This window comes from Galleria mellonella, unplaced genomic scaffold (genome assembly GCF_026898425.1).
Source record: "Galleria mellonella isolate WM207_F2 unplaced genomic scaffold, CSIRO_AGI_GalMel_v1 utg182, whole genome shotgun sequence".
Lineage (NCBI taxonomy): Eukaryota > Metazoa > Arthropoda > Insecta > Lepidoptera > Pyralidae > Galleria > Galleria mellonella.
In genome coordinates this window covers 1,433,791-1,450,886 of record NW_026442023.1, presented here as the reverse complement: position 1 = coordinate 1,450,886, position 17,096 = coordinate 1,433,791, and the positions used below count along the sequence as shown (strand labels likewise).

At 35.9% G+C, this 17,096-nt stretch overlaps 1 protein-coding gene across 3 annotated transcripts in view; it reads right to left on the bottom strand.

Annotated features, from left to right (window-relative positions):
* Window positions 1–245: 245 nt before the first annotated feature.
* LOC113512991 (amyloid-beta-like protein) overlaps window positions 246–17,096 on the bottom strand; it is a 184,038-nt gene continuing 167,187 nt past the window's right edge. The window contains exons 3-17 of one of the 3 annotated variants that reach the window (XM_052893665.1): window positions 14,733–14,868; window positions 11,612–11,830; window positions 10,543–10,737; window positions 10,045–10,214; window positions 9,459–9,566; window positions 8,839–8,964; window positions 8,244–8,381; window positions 7,360–7,506; window positions 6,899–6,994; window positions 6,352–6,534; window positions 5,886–6,089; window positions 5,264–5,359; window positions 4,594–4,695; window positions 3,656–3,838; window positions 246–2,891 (exon numbers count right to left, since the gene is read on the bottom strand). In XM_052893665.1, the coding sequence (XP_052749625.1) occupies window positions 2,781–2,891; window positions 3,656–3,838; window positions 4,594–4,695; window positions 5,264–5,359; window positions 5,886–6,089; window positions 6,352–6,534; window positions 6,899–6,994; window positions 7,360–7,506; window positions 8,244–8,381; window positions 8,839–8,964; window positions 9,459–9,566; window positions 10,045–10,214; window positions 10,543–10,737; window positions 11,612–11,830; window positions 14,733–14,868 (2,214 nt within the window). In that variant the 3' untranslated portion in view covers window positions 246–2,780. Of the gene's footprint in view, window positions 2,892–3,655; window positions 3,839–4,593; window positions 4,696–5,263; window positions 5,360–5,885; window positions 6,090–6,351; window positions 6,535–6,898; window positions 6,995–7,359; window positions 7,507–8,243; window positions 8,382–8,838; window positions 8,965–9,458; window positions 9,567–10,044; window positions 10,215–10,542; window positions 10,738–11,611; window positions 11,834–14,732; window positions 14,869–17,096 lie in introns of all 3 variants that reach the window. The other 2 variants (XM_052893664.1, XM_052893666.1) reach the window with 2 other exon arrangements.

The following is a 17,096-nucleotide window of genomic DNA, read 5'->3' as shown; positions in this document are numbered from 1 at the left end:
TACCGATAGCGCAGACGGGGTTACCATTGCATTCCCACCCATAAAAAAATCTACAAATCATTGTCAATATAAAAGACTCAGAATTTTTCGATCCATATATTTATGAAAAAACAATTACATTTACTGGTAGAAGACTCCATTATACTACTCCTTTCCTCCTCCTTCTCTTTCTCTTTTTCTAACAATTTGGATTTCAGTACGTACAGGACAAATGATACGGCAAATTATGCCAATAATAACACCAATATTTTAAATTTCTATTTATTGATTCAATTTGAACTTCGAACTCACAATGAAATGCAGCACAGTTAACACAAAATAAGTTATTGTTTCCTTATATCAACATACGTAAAACAGTAAGTGGGATAGGTACAAACAGGATTTAAGGTTACTAACACCAAATATTGTTTACAACGACGATTAGGTTGATCAATAGAAAGTACAACTTCCTCAACAATTAAACGAGACCGGTTTTGAGCAAAAATCTCTGTTAAAAAAATAATCAATTATTCGGCTTGTTTATTATCATGAGTAAAAATACATAGCGGTTACTTGATGCAGGAATAAACTTACGTTAACAGTGAGTACTTATGTAAATGCCGTACAAGCCACGGGCGGGCTCCTATTCGCGCCACTTTTGCAGAAATGCGATCTATTTTATAGTCAGCGACATCTGTTGTTTTAACTACGGACCATATGAGAATGAGCTCATTGTTCACACTCAGAATTATTCATTCTTTTGCCGACCGTCGAATCGAACGCACTCCACCAAAACAAGCGCAACTAAGAGCGCTGTGACGTAATCTGATATGACTTCATTTGTAGCAACGCCACTGCGCCCGTAAACAAATAGTAATAGTGTATATAAATTAGCTTATGTAACAAATAAGCTTAAATGTATATAATACTGAGGCAGAATTACATCTTAACTACGACGTAACATTAAGTGTGGTACGTGGGATTAGACACGAGCGCAAGCCCTTACTTTATACGGACGAATGCGATATATAATTATATTTTGCTTTATATCTATGTATCTGACGCTAAAACATCTATATAATGTATTACTTTTTGTACATCTACTTATATAATAACCGTACATACACTCACTTACTAAGCTTATTTGCTTCGCCGTGACCGAATACCCAACGTGTGTACACAACCGTAAACAGAAATTAGGATACATGCCCCTATCGTCTTGACTAGATTAACAAAGCGCTGACACTTTATGATTTCTGATAATGCCAAGAATCATAAGTCTACGAAATTCGCAATTACAAAACACACATTGAGTACACGGCGCTTCTCAAATTCGGAACTTCCGAGTATTGTCCCGCGGGCGAACGGAAGAGATAGAGTTTTGTTTGAAGAAGAAAAGAGATAGATTTATTCACTATAGGGGAAATGTCTACTCGAACCACAAAAAATACATATACATTTATACTACATAAGCTGTTCCATGGTGACTAGAAGAAGACTAGAGGTTGCAATTCGTAATACGGAGAGTGTTCACCCGCGTCGGCTTTGCCGCCCGTTCCTTGCTAAGTACACATTAATTATTAAAATATATTTTCGCATTTTATTACATAAAATTCACGTTATGATCTACCTACGTTAGAAAAGTAAATGAAAGCGGGTTTTAAGTATAAGTAATTTAGGTTCAAATTTGTACGCAGAGCCTATGTACACAGCGTACCATGGACGTTTGTTCCACTTGCCCCAATGGTAATGTTCAATATATGCGCGTAATATAAAATTACAAAACAATCAGATACTACTCTAACTTAAACTGAGATCAATCTGGAAAATCTTACATTAATGAAATGTATTGAATTTATAGAAACAAAAATGGTCAAACACTCAACATTACCACGTGGGCCGCGGTATCGAAAACTTAACTTTAAAAAACTCGACTACGATGTGACACTTATCTAGAACACTAGACAAAAAACTTAGTTCCTAAATCTTAAGAAAGTATAATAAATATTTTGGTGCAAAAAATAACAAATAAATAAAAACCAATATCACTTGTAACTTTAAATAATATTCGACTGCGAGTTATCGCAAACAAATCAAATATCATGTCACTAATCACACAAGCTTTTGATAAAATTAATTTTATAATAAACAAGAGTATCCAAGTCTCCTCCCACCAGTACTTATCATTTGACGTCGCAGATTTAGTTCCAATAATCACTCACATCAATTTCAATTTGAGAAATAAGAATATAAATCCTTAACATACTTCAGGACACATCACTAAAGAAAACATTCAGAATTAGAATCTAATGGACAATTCACAAATTTATTTCCTCAAAACTTTGGAAATAAATAAATGGAATTAAGAATAAGACTTTGAATCTAAATCAGCGTTTCCCAAACTCTTTCAACGTGGGACCCCCTAAAACATTATTATGATTGTCATGAATCCTTTAATAATAAAAAAATCTAAATATTTATATTAAAATTATTACATATGAGTAGAAAAATTGTCTCTATCGATCTTCCTGTACAAAAAAATGCTATAAAAGAAACTATGTATTTTTTTGTAAAATTTTGTCCTTAAAGCCTTTATTATGTGGACTCAAATTTGGGAAACCCTTATCTAGATCCTAGAAGAGAAACTAACGAGAAACATATCTTTGCTAATTTTCTACCCATAACTCTAGAAGTAGAACATTAAGATAGTATGACACCAACTGTCCTGTTTACTTATGATTTACATCCTGGTGGTCGCAGCGACGCCGCCGGGTGGAAGGCTGTGGCGATGTAGGGTCAATCTACTCCTTGACCTCGAAGTACTTGTAGGTGGGGTTCTCATACCCATTGATTTGCATGTTAGCCACATGTCGCTCCTCAGGTGTCGGTGCCACTGCACCAGTTTGCTCTACCTGTAATGAAAATTGCATTGTTTGTGATATTTAGAATGGTCAACATGCTGACGGCTCACCTGATGGAAAGTGGCCACCGTCGCTTATAGACATGTAAGCACAATGTGTTGCCATTACTGACAACTGTGCTGTAAAATTTCTATGTCCCGATTTCAAGGATTTAATGAAGATTGTAACTAAAATAGTAATTAAGAAACTCGGAGATCTGAACAAAGAGTCCGAACAGTTTTTTCTCCTATGAAAAGCCCAGATCTTTATCTGTGCTTCACATATGACTTCATGTGTAAAGAAATGCTTCCATGTCTAAGATGATTTCGCTCAGTATACTCAGGAATCTTTTTCTACCTTCCCCTATCCGCTATCTCACCATGAGGATGAGCTAGCGACTACAACTCTACACGGTATCCACGGTTCACCATTTGCTCTCGTCCACAAATTTGGTAACTTCTAAGTGAATCGTAGCATACCATATTCGCGATGTATTCCCTTCATATTGTAACTCCGAGTTCTTTAAACGTAGTGTAAAAGTAGCATAGTGGGGCTATAGCCGTTGAAAACAGAATCTTCCCGTTTGATTGCGTTCATGCATCATATCATCGTTCATTTTGCCCCTGTGTTCGCTAAGGATGATGTAATCTTCCCTAGATTGGAAATCTTAAAAGGAATTGCACCTGTATTCTTCTTCTGCAATAATAGTAAAGCCAACTTCACCTTAAGTCAGGTTAAGTTGGCAGGTTTACGCTTACAGGGAGCGGTGTTCGTACCTGGACGAAGCCCTGCGCCTGCGGCGCGCGGTCGCGGCGGCGCGCGACGGCGAGCGCGACGCAGGCGGCGGCCGCCAGCCCCGCGCCGCCCACGCACAGCGCCGGGTAAAGCGCGCCCGCGCCGCCCGCGCCGCCGGCGCCGCCAGCGCCTCCCGCGCTGCCTGCGCCTCGCACTGTGTAACCCTGGACCAAATAATTTAATAAATTAGAATTGATTTTGAGTAGAGTAGACTGACATTGCATATGCATATACCTTTCCGGAATGTTATGTATTTAGATAAGAGAATAAGGATAGTAATAAAACCAGTATTTATATTGCTGTCAATACACTCTAACTGATTGACTTCCTCATGGTTCCTTTTGGAAACTATCGTAGTTAATTCCTAGTCAATACGTTACAATAGGTCAATGGTCTAACTTTATCTATACCTGGGGGAGAGGAATAATTAGTAATAAGTTAATCCCCATTTCTATCAATATTTCCTGTCAGGTTGACCTCTAGTCGGTTCGCCCTGGAAACCATCGTGATTAATTCTTGTTGGATCAATCACAATGGGCTAACTGAAGGGGTATGAGTGAGTGGTGATATTACTTATCACCACTCACTCATACCCCTTTAGCATATACTAATAGCGCAGGCGGAGTTACCATTTCATTCTAACACATTTGAATAAAAACTTTATCTTTACTTATAATCTCTTACTGAGTTATAATATCTCTCTTAATGAGTAACTACATATTATCACAAATAAAGAAGTCGTGTACTTGCACTGTCAATTGCAATATAAGTATTGATGCTATTTATAGCATATGGCTCAACCCTTTCAATTTTTAAATACCAAGTTCAACAATGAAATTAACACAGGTTATCCATCTCAACAAAGTACAGCAAGACCATATACATAATGGCAATGATCGATTTAAAAGAAAAATCTTACAGGCTGAGAATGTTGCAGTTCATGTTTGAGCGCGTGCGCCGGTGGAGGGGGGGCGCGCTCCTCTGCATGCTCTAGCGCGGCCCGCAGCCCCTCGCCTTCCGTCTGTAACATCGCATATAATTTATAGTGGAATCCTGATGGTATCACAAACACAAAATAATAATTTTACTGCAAAATTTACAAAGAATCAACACTACTTTTCGTCCACCTGTATAAGGGATAATTAAGCAAGAGATACTTGTTCAAAATAACGAGTTTCCTGCGAATGTTTCTCGACAAATAATTATTTCGAACCTGGTGGGAATACGTTTTATGTTTAGCAGTGGACAATAAACAGCTTATATGGTATAGTATTGAAATGCAATACAGGGAGACAGTGGATGCAAGTGGCTCAGGACCGTTCTTTATGGTAGTCTATGGGAGAGGCTTATGTCCAGCAGTGAAAGGATAATGGCTGAAATGATGATGTTGATGGTATGGTATGGATGATTAAAACATTTTACAATAAATATATTTTCTATCAAGAAGATAAACATCGAAGAATCCACTTGATGGAAAGTGGCTTTTATCGCTTATGAATACTCGCGACATGACCAACAAGAGGTCATTGCAAGTGCATTACCGGATTTTAAATATTCTTCTCGTCATATATGAATACAAATAATAATACCTCGCTGGTGGACCGTCGGCTAGAGGTCTCTCCTACTTCTGCAGTGTCCGCTGTCTCACTCTCTGGAATGTCTGTCATTGTACTCGTGATCACTTCCTGTAGTCAGAATGTTAACAATAGTTTAAAAATTTATTCCATAAAAAAGAACACAGAGCTAATATGGAAGTAAACCTTAGAGAACAAAATTGCAAAGGCAAAGAAAGGAAAACTCGAAACCTTCATACTAATTCCTATGACTAAACCCAATGCAATCCAGATTGGTTTTATTAAGTTTGCTAGCTAGCATGGCAGCAAAAAACTAATTATTCTCGTTTAAAAATGATAAATATGCTGAAAAGCCATCTGATGCAAGTTACTGACAGACATAAATAAAATCATTGTCATGACCATGACAGAATTCATCCTAATCTCTGTGGTATCCTATAAGCAAAGCAATAACGAAATGGAACGTATAAACATTGCCATTCCTGAGGACTAAAATGTTATGCCTCTATGTCCTTTATATCTCCTGCCATATCCAATGTTCCACAGTCATGCCAACGCAATTTTTACACCAAGAGTTTCATGAAGAGATTTATGTTTTGAAATGAAATACTACGTTGTTACGAGGAAGATCACTCACAGTGGTTGTAGTGTCCTGTGTATACGCGACCCTGGTGGTAGCGTCATGTACGGAGACAGAGGCAGCAGTGAGATGTGGTGATGGGGAGGCAGCGGCCGAGGGTGGAGCACTATGGGTTGTTGGCACCGACGTCGTTTCATCGCCTTCGTTCACTTCGCTAGCTTCGTCATCGGTTTCTTCACTTTCCTTGACGCCGTTTGAGGTCTGCATTCAGAATTATTTGGTTTTAATAAATGAAAATATATATTTAATTTATATATGAATTAAAGTAAAAGAATTCTAATTTAGGAATCAAACTTTTCTGAATTGGATCAGGTCTGGAATTCTGAGGTATACTTTCAAATGTTCGTTGCCAGGTTCTTCATAATACATTGAGAACTGGACGATTAATGCGATTTTGTAGTCATTATTTTAATTATTAAGGATAGTACCTGCTCATTTCGTTCGCTTGATAAGGACATCTTACCTTAGTCCTCTCGTTTTGTATGTCCTGTCGCTGCCTAGTGCGTTGGTCTCGTTTGGCGCTGAGCTGTTCTCGTGCAGCCTGCTCGCGTTGTACTTCAGCTTCGATGCGGTCCAACAACAGTTCTTCAGCTTCAGGAGTCATCGACATAAGAGATACGGCCATGTCATCTTTGGACTGCATTGACTGGAAGAGAAATTAAAAACTTTGTTATTGTTTTTTATTTGATTGATCTAATTTTCTATTTTGACAGTAGGTACCAGAGATTAAGCACAAAGAATTAAGGGCCGAATGTCTCATATATCTTTTGTTTCATCCATTTTCACTATCTCTTTCACGCCAGTTTCAGAAACTCTCGACTTCTCTCATAAATTTTAAATGTTGTCTGATAATTATAGGCCAGTCTGTTTGTCTGTATATTGTATTCGCAAATAATGCAAAAGTAGAAAGATATATGCCTAAACAACTTAATCTAACAACTTTTTCTTTATCTATTCAGTTATTTTGGCAATAGTAATAATCAAAATGACAAAGTAGTTTTAGAATATACCTGAACGTAGTCTTCAATAGCGGTTCCAATGTTGGCGTAGAGGTGTGGACGGCGACGGAGGGCGGTCAAGGCGCGTTGCAAAGCACGATCAGCATCCTAGTAGTCATCACAAATCAATTAGCTTACTCGAGAAATTATAGGAAATGTTTCATAGATTAAATATTTCTTTAAACTTTGGACCGAATATTTTCTAATATTATTAAATAATGTAATGCATTAAATATACTGGAAATTTTCTTTTTTTTTTTTTTTAAATTAATTAAACAAATTTGTACTGCGCTGTATGAAAATCGTGGAGTTGGAATGAATGACGCCATGGTAAGTGCATCAAGCTTACTTCCGATATCTAACATGTATTTGTTTCTTAAATCAGAAATTTTGAATAAAATACACTAAGATAATAGTTAAGTTCGCTTTAACAATTTCTTTTTCTGTAATGGAATGAAGTATAAAGTATGTACCTGTAGCCTGTCGGCGGCGCTAGCACGCTCAGCAGCAGCGGCTTCACGACCCGCGGCGGCGGCGCGCCGCCACGCGGCTAGGGCGCCGCCGCGCTCGGCTGCCAGTGCACGCACCAGCCGCTGCAGGCACTTCTGCACGCGGTGCGCCTGCAACGATATCTCTCCATTTAGTGCAACCATAATATAAACCCTTAGATTATATAGATAGATTGTCTTCATAGAAATGCTTCGCGAAAAACGGATCAGCTTTTCATACAATTTTGTGTGATAAATAGTTATGAGTGATTCCTTTATAACTGCTATATTTATTTGTCTTATAATTTCTGCATATTTTTTTTAATTTAGCGTAAACACTTATTTTATTGATTAAATAATACGTCAAGATACATTTTATGCATATATATATAGAATACCGATAAAAAAACGAATCAACTAATTTGACATTTACTTTTAAAACATTTACTTATAGAATTACAAAAAATCTAAACAAAAACACTATTTTCTTTCGAAAAGAGACAATAAAACAGGGGCCATTTACCCTGTTTTATTCTCATCTATGTTCGCCCTCTTTGCTCTTAATAGAAAATCTATATGCTCTAGCTTTATGCTCCTTGTTTGTTTGCTGATTAATTCGATAGTTATATATTGGGAAAGGTTTGTTAGATAATGGGGTCTAGAGACTCCATTGCTAGGAATAAACCCTGCCAGGTCAACCTTCATGTGCTTCTCTCTGGAAACCATAGTGATTAATTCCTGGAAAACGATGGTCAAACTGACCTAACTTTATCCTCTCTTATCATACTTTATTGGTATCCCTCCGAATTCCGTAGCAAAGGTTACTCTTCATTATCTAAAAAAATATAATAGTATATGAGAGTACTGACATTGGGCGGCGTGTCGCGCAGCGAGCGTGTGTAGCAGGCGAGCGCGGTGCGGCGCCGCTGCGCCAGGTGTGCCAGCACGCGCTGCTGGTGCAGCGCCGCCAGCCGCCGCCGTTCCGCCACGCCCTCCTCCTCCAACGACTGCGCACGCGCATCATGCGCATCATTTTATTTAGAGCTTATTTAGGAAATGAATATTGATCTTTTCTTTATGTATAAAAAGTTCGTGTCACTTTGTTTGTCCGCGACGAATTACAAAACTACCGAGTCAAAGTTAAGTCCAACTTGAGATATAGAATATTTTTTATTTAATTTACATTCACAATATTTTTTTCATATTTATAGCAATTGCGCCATAAATCCCCATTACGACACTCATATCAACATCCACGTGAAGGCAGTGGGCTGTTGTGACTTTATTATTATATGAAGCTTACAAGCAAACCAGCTGATTTTCATTTAGCTCTTTGTCTTAACGACTCCATCTGATTTTTGTCTATGAATCCGATTTTAAATCATGAACTCTTTAGTTAATAAAGAAATATAAACAGTCCATAGGTCAAATTGTTAATACCACAATAATAACAACAGTCAATACCTGAACATTGGCCTGGAATTTAGCAGTCATACGTTGGCGGAAAGTCTGCGCGGCGGAAGGATCTGATGACATCATCTGCTGATAACGATCCTCGAGCTCGGACCACTCCTTCATCACTTTCGTTATCTGAAAGTATATTCACTCATAAAGTTTACCATGACTTTGCCCACATGCATGAGTACAAACATTAAACTATACATGTACCAAATTTGGGTGGACTGGGTGAAAGATGACATAGCCAGAGAGGGAATAATTAGTGAGATGTCTACAAATAGAAATTAATGGAAGAAGAAAATATATACCAGACCCCAAATTTATATATTTTATTTAATTAAAGCAAACACACAGATTTAAAAACAAATAGATAAGAGAAAAGGGTGAAAAGGAAAAAGATGAAAAAGTACCTAATATTATCTAACTCCGTTCAGTCGTTTAAGCGTGAGTAACAAACATCCAAGCATCTTTATAAACTTTCACATTTATATTATTATGTGATATTAATAAGTGTATTTCTGTAAGTGTGTCTTTGAGGTATTAGTCTATTTCTAACGATACTTTTGCTTTTTATATTTTTTTTTATGAAACTTAGAACAACGTACTATGTCAGGATAGTACCGTACCTTTTCGCGATGTGTCTCCTCTAGACGCTGCTGGGCATCTTTGTAGCTCTGATGCTCGGTACGGGGGTCGAAATGGGAGAAGTAGGGATCAGATGTCGCTGTAGAAGCCTGCAAAGTTTTATAAGTCATGTTATGATCTGATAGATTATCAAACATCTTATGATGTTTGATAATCTATCAGGTTCAAACGCATGTGCATATTTTAATGAAAGAGGCATAGGTAAATTTAGCGTCACTTTTGACTGATAATTTTCAATACTTAATAGTCAATTATGGAAATGGTATATTTTGGAAGACCACTTGAAAATAAATCTTCAATTTCTTAAAGTCCAGTATTCAAATTCAATAAATCTTAGTACAGATATCATTTAGTTGAACAATATGGGAGTTAAAATACATAGATTTAAAACTTTACAAATTCGTAATAATGCATCCAATAATGTAAAAGTATTTAAACTCTATTATTCATCTCCGTTGTTAGCCTAAAACAGTACAACAAAGTAGCACTTGAAAGATCATTGGGCGTTGCTAAAAATAAAAACGCCACTTGCTTTTAATATAAGTATAAATATATTTGGGTTGTTACCGTGGTGGTTGTTGTAGTAGTTGTAGTGGTGGTGGTAGATGGCGCTGGTGAGGACTCGGGCCGGGGCCAGGCGCTGTCGTCGCCATCCGTATAATCGTCGTCTTCAGCGTCGTCATCCCTCGAGAGGTCCGCATCCTCGTCCTCATCCATGTCTGAAGGGAGAACGGCATCTGATTATAGACAAATGTCATGTGCACAATTATACATAAACACTGCTTGTAGAAAATTAGTGCATTTCACTGCACTTTCATTTCAATGGTCGTGAGTTCGATATCAGCACAATACAAAAATTGTATTTATGAGTTTGTCCGTTTGTACTGGTCTGGCTGTTTTCTATGTATAATAGGTATATATTTACAAAAGTAAGTATTTAAGTATGTCTTTCAGTTATCTAGTATCCATAATACAAACTCTGCTTACGAATAGTTTGGGACTTTAATTATGAACTTCTTATTTACCGTGATTAGTTCGGGGCTTTATTACAAACTGCTTATTTACCGTCATCGGTGTCATCATCGTCATCATCGTCGCTAAGGTTGAGGGTATCGTCGTCGTCATCATCGTCCAATGCATCGTCATCATCGAGCAGGTCATCGTCACGCTCATCCATGGCAGCTGAGGCAGCGAGCATCTCTTCACCGCCAGGGCTGACTGGGACACCAACGTCCATTGGCTTATGCATCTTTACGTTTTCTAGAAAAAAAACTCTCCATAATAAGTGGTTTTTTTTTTGCATCAAGGAATGGTAAACTAATAGCTTATATCAGAGCTGTCCAAATCATTGCCCGCGGGCCACATTCGGCCCGCAGCTTGAATTGCTGCGACCCGCTAAATCTTTTCTAACTACTACCAACATTGATGTTGACTTTGACAGAATTATAAAAAATAAATTAATGAAAAAGGAATACAATAACAAAATAATGATATTATAACTGCATTTTGTGTTTACAAATATTTTGCGCATTTTGAATTTAGTCGTTTTTATTGGCCCTTGATCCTATCTAGTTTGGACAGCCCTGACTTATATAATTGGGAACCATGGTCTATAGATATGAACATCATACAAAACTAACCCATAGTACCCCATCATGCGTATTCTGTAATGTCACAGTTGTTTAGCTGTAGAAACACATATCAATCAATGCTTGTAACTAACAATTACTTATTTATTAATATCTAAAATAAATATATGTATACTAGTAATTTATATATATATACTTTAAATGTGTTCTTATTAGCAGTAGGTGGATTAAAAAACCCATTTTACATGAATCCCATTAGTATCTCTTTAGCAATAACTCGATGAGTTTAATACACCTCTTATGACAAGGGTTTAACATTAATGGATTAGTAAGTACATTTACATTGGCGGCTTACCAAAAGGAGACCCTATGATAATATGTATATAGCGGAATTTTGAAATCAAAATATTTTATGAAAAAAATAAAATAAAATACAAGTTTATACATATTTTCCATTTTAACAGGAAAAGTATCTTATCGTCCACGTTTAATACCACATTTAATAATGGAATAAATAATAGACTAAACCTTAAAGTCTTACTCACCTTTGAAATGTTTTGGGCAGCAGACAAATTCGACTCCAGAGAACAGGCTGATTCCACAAGGCAGCAGCATAGCGAAGGTGCGTAACCGGAGTCCACGCTGGGCGCACGCACGGCCAGCGGTGGCGTTCCACCTTGCGAATTGCCAGCACCGACTCTGGTTGTGGATGTGGTCGAACAGACAGCTCTCAGGCACCAGCAACGCGTCCGATTGGAATGGACCTTCTGCCACCAAATAATCTTTGTAGTTAATGGTGCCATCATACATTTTACATTTGCAAATAAAAAAATACAACTGATAAAAACAATTTTTTAACAAATTTTTATCAGCATCGCTCGGGGTGATGTAAGGAATCTAACGATACCCCATACATCCAAATCTGTTCAGGTATTTAGAAGCCATGATGGAAATAAGAAACTCATACATGCATAAACCTTCAAACATCACACTTTTGAGAATTCATCATCATTATCATATTAGCCGGTGACTGTCCACTGATGAACGTAGGCTTCCCCTACAAAGGAGAGTTTTGCCAATAGTTGCCACGCTTTACAGACGGATTGGCAACCGCAGTTAGACTTGATGATGTTTTAAGAGGCATGCTGCTGTTCATCCCTCGATTATTAAATTCCCTTAGTCGCCTTACGAAATCCACGAGAAAAGAAGAGGTGGTCCATTCTATGCCGGGACCACACGGTATTGACAGTCATAAAAGTATTATATTCTGTTTCAATTAAACTTAATAAAAAAGTAACAATGTTTTGGGAAATAACCATAGAAGCACTCTCTAAATGGAATAATATATTGAAACGCTCAATTAATAAATAGAATTTTGATTTATACTACTCTATTGGACACCAACAGATTATCTTATGGTCGAATCAATTATTCATTTCTTATCTTTCAGTATTTACGATGCAAGACGTAAACTCTATTGAAATAGTGATAACATTAATATGAGAACGACACTAGAGTAAACCCAATCGATTGCAAATTTGCTTACGAAAGGAAGAAACTTTAAGTAACAGAAGTTAAAAAATGACTGAAATTAAAAATAAACTAGGGGGAAGGGATTGTTAGTAATGCGGATTATCAGTCTCATTGCTAGCAATATGCTACCCTATCAGGTCGATCTCCACGTGATTCCCCCTGGAAATCATTATGCTAAATTCCAGGTGTATTCATCACGGTGGGCTAACTGACCTGCCTCTTCATTCTCACCTATCATCTCTCACTGATGTCCCGCCAGCGTTTACCGTTAGCGCAGGCGGAGTGACCATTTCATTATCATCCATAGAAAAAAATAATAAACTACTAAATTAACTAAATACATAAAAAAAAAATCAATAAATGCATATTACAACAGTGTCAGCAAGAATGCGAAGATATGTGCGTGCGTCGCAACATTTATCAAAACGATTTCCGTGCTCAGCATGTTGCTATCGTGTCAGGGACTTATCACAACCGATTCATAATTGGCAAGTAAAAAAATAAAAAATAGTAGTATAAATAAATAATATTATATAAAATACGAAAAAAACATATAACAATAAATAGAAGTCCCTCCTTTTTGAAGGCGCTTAATAAGTTTAAGTAAACTTTGAAGAAACAAGCGATGGGGATCCGAATAAAGCCGCGTAACCTTTCTTAGTGAAATATAACTTTTAACGACACGGCTCATCAATAATACTTCGTCTGTCCAATAATACTAATGAACACTTGACATCAATATTTCTAATACAGCCTTCGCCCTGATTAATGACTGTCCATTTTTCACTGTGCCCAATGAGTATTTTCAATTAAGGCTTTTCAAATTTCATACCTACTGCATACTTTTACTTTTTTATTATTGACATAATTAGGCATATAATTTTAATTTTCCGAGCAAAATTTTTTTTCTATCATATTTTTTACGTATTAGTTCATATTAATAATTTGACCAAGATTCAAAACAGAGACCATAAAACGAATAAGGGATCAACACAGAATTGAACCTCATTTATTGCAAAAACAAGATAATTCAGATTGTGTACCACAAAATAATACTTCAATTGTGTCAAAATCTGTTATTTTGGATTTAAAAACTAAACTACAGCTAAACATTTTCATAAAATTTCTTTGGGACCATACTGTAAGTATGCCGTTTTAGAAAAAAAAAAGGACTTGTTCAAATCGATTTATAACTGACAGTGTTATGTGTAACAGTAACAAACAAAAAAATACAACTGAATCGAAAACCTCCTTCTTTTTTAAGTCGGTTGGAAATATCGCGTAACATATATATATATATATATATATATATACAGAAAAATAAAGAAATATAAAGATAATCGATGTTCACTCTTCAGATTATTTCTAATAAGTCGTACCATAGATAAAATGATAATTATGTTCATTAAAATATTAAAAAGCCCCATTTCTCATCCTTATGCCAGTATTTATTTATTTATTTAAGGAACACCAACAGCATATTTGCATTAGAACACATATAACAAACATTAAATATAATACAATATTAATGCACATGCCTATTATAGGTATTCACAGCATTTACTTTAACATAGTTATACAGTGCGAGAAAATGAAGTAAATAATAAAAACAAACATGTAACCTAAGTTGTGAGCAATATCAGAAAATACGATTATGAGTGAATTGAATTAAAAAATATTAAAAAAAAAAATATACATTATGATAATTAGAGTTAATTTTTATTAGATTGTTGTACAATAAAGTATCAATAAAGTAACAAAACTTTGTGGAATTCCATAAAGTAAATATCATAAAATATTTGTTAGATCCCGATCAATACTCGAGAGGGGAAGGGATTGTTAGTAGTGTCGACTACCAATCCCATTGCTACCAATATACCGTGACAGGTCGATCTCCACGTGATTCCCCTTAAAAATCATCGTGCTGAATTCCAGGTGTAATCACGATCGACTAACTGACCTGCCATTTCATCCTCACTTATCATCTTTCACTAATGCTCTGCCAGCGTACACCGTTAGTGTAAGCGAAGCTACCATTTCATTATCATCTATTTAAAAAAAGACCCATACTCGAAACAGGATCTCGTTTACGCAAGAACGTGCCTTTCGGTGTAAAACTAGTACTGTACATACCAAGACAACGGAAAGGCTTGACCCATCTTGTGACCTTGCATTTTGCTGCGTTGCTAGTTCCCAGTTTGCACCAGTTGGCAACCTTCACGTAATGGGATGCTTCAACGATGTTAGTGATGTCATGGCTCGGGTATACCTAGAAAACAAAACAATAGAAAATGTTAATACCTGTAGTATTACTCTTGAAATAAATGCAAATAGATCGATACTGGAATTGAAATATTTTGCAGTCTTGAATTGCAATACTGTTCTGATAGATGCATGTTAGTGCAACTTAGCAATGCAAACTATTGCAAATTGATTCCAATTTTAACTTAATTTCTAATTGTAATTTAAAAAAATATTGATAATATTATGACAGATATATTATTTTTTTCATTTGTACACCTGTGCAGACAGTTAGTTTGTAGTATTAGTTTTTTTTTTTTTAATACACAGTGAGCAAACGAGCATCCAGCTCACCTGATGGTAAGTGACTACCGCCGCCCATGATCACCCCTAACAACAAACGCATTGCATGTGTGCTGACGGCCTTTTAAAAAGGAATATGCTCTTTTCTTGAAGGTTCTGATGTCGTATCGGTTCGGAAATTATTATTATTAGGGGTAATACTTACTTTATTCATTCAATTGATTTAATAAAGATTAAATATTACTATAAGAACCTTGTATTAACATTGAAGGCGGCCTTAAAATGATATTGTTAACCAGATTACTTATTTTATCCGATGATCCCGCCCCATGACCGGAAATATGAGCTAGAATTCGAGGTTAATTTAACTAGGATCTACCGATAAACCATCCGATAAACTACTAACAGTGTCATGAAATTCTTATTTATAAAAGTAGTCATATATAGCTAGTGCTTAATTTCGCGAATAAAAAATAGAGAGAAATAAATAGATAATTAAAAGTAATTTACTTAGAAGAAGCCAATATATTAATGTATGTACCTATTATTAGTCTGGGGGGAAAGGGATTGTTAGTAATGGAAACTGAGAATCCCATTGCTAGTAATATACCCAATCAGGTCGAGTTCCTCACGATTTTCCCTGGAAACTATCATGGTTAATTCCTGATGAATTCATCATGATGGGCTAACTGGCCTGTTTTCCCTTCACTGGTGCTCCGCCAGCGTATCCCGTTAGCGCAGGCGGGGTTACCATACCATTTTCACCCATCAAAAAAAAAACTATTATTAATCAATCAGTGAAGCAAAGACTTTGTACCGCTTTTCACGAAAATTGCGCGGACGGAGTATGAAATTTAGCACATTTATAGTTCATGTAGAGAAGGAGTGCAGAATGCTAATATTTTTTTTTTAACTCTGCGTAAAAAATACATTAAATAAATAAAAAAAAGCATTACACACATACTACCATATATTTGACACACACACACACACACTCTTGTTTATTGTCTGTGGTCAAATTGAGAATAGATAAATATTGTTTGTCTTTAATATTATTCGTCTATAGTCTTAATGAAAGTAAAAAATGGTTATAATAAATTTATTTATTATTATTTTTGTAATATGTTATAGTAAAATTTCGACCACGGGGCCAGCACTAGTAATTAATAATTTCAGACGTATTTAGAACTAACAATACAATGAAATTGTAATAACAGACTAACAATTCGTCATTCCTTTTTCCCGCCACTTTTTTTTTTTATTTGTTAGCCATTAACAGTATGTGTTCTGCCGAAAAAAGTACAGACCGAAAAAACAATAAGCGTGGACCATAAATTATTATGCTTTTCCATACCCAATATACATATATCTATAAATAGTATGAGTATTTTCTACTACAGACGAACAAAAGGAAAACCTACCTACAGAACTATAAGGTAGCAATTTCATAATCAGAAGTTCTTGTGTAAAATATAATATTTAATTATTAAGTGCCTCTAATAATCTCCAAGGACTTTACGTCGCGTTACCAGGAAATTAAAATCCCAAAGTGTAGCAATATATATATATATGTATTTTAATTATACATCATGTCCATTATCGTGAAAAAGCCGGTTTTCATAATTAAACAGAAATGAAATCGAATTACTAAAGTTGCCAGAGCCAAGGACACGCCGCTCTCGGACAATTAAATCGCTTTTTCATTTTTTTTTCTATTGTAAACATAGTGCAAATTGCAAAGTTAATGCGATCACGAAAATTATAAATTACGAAACCTTTAAATTTTATTTTCGTATTAGTCCGATTTGAATTTTTTATTTTTAAACTTTAAAATACGAGTATAACTTCATCTCAGCCATTATCTGCCCATTGCTTAACATGAGAAGCTTATGTTATAGATAGGCTGTCATAGGAACACTTGCATGTACTAACTCCATGCAATACATTTGAGGT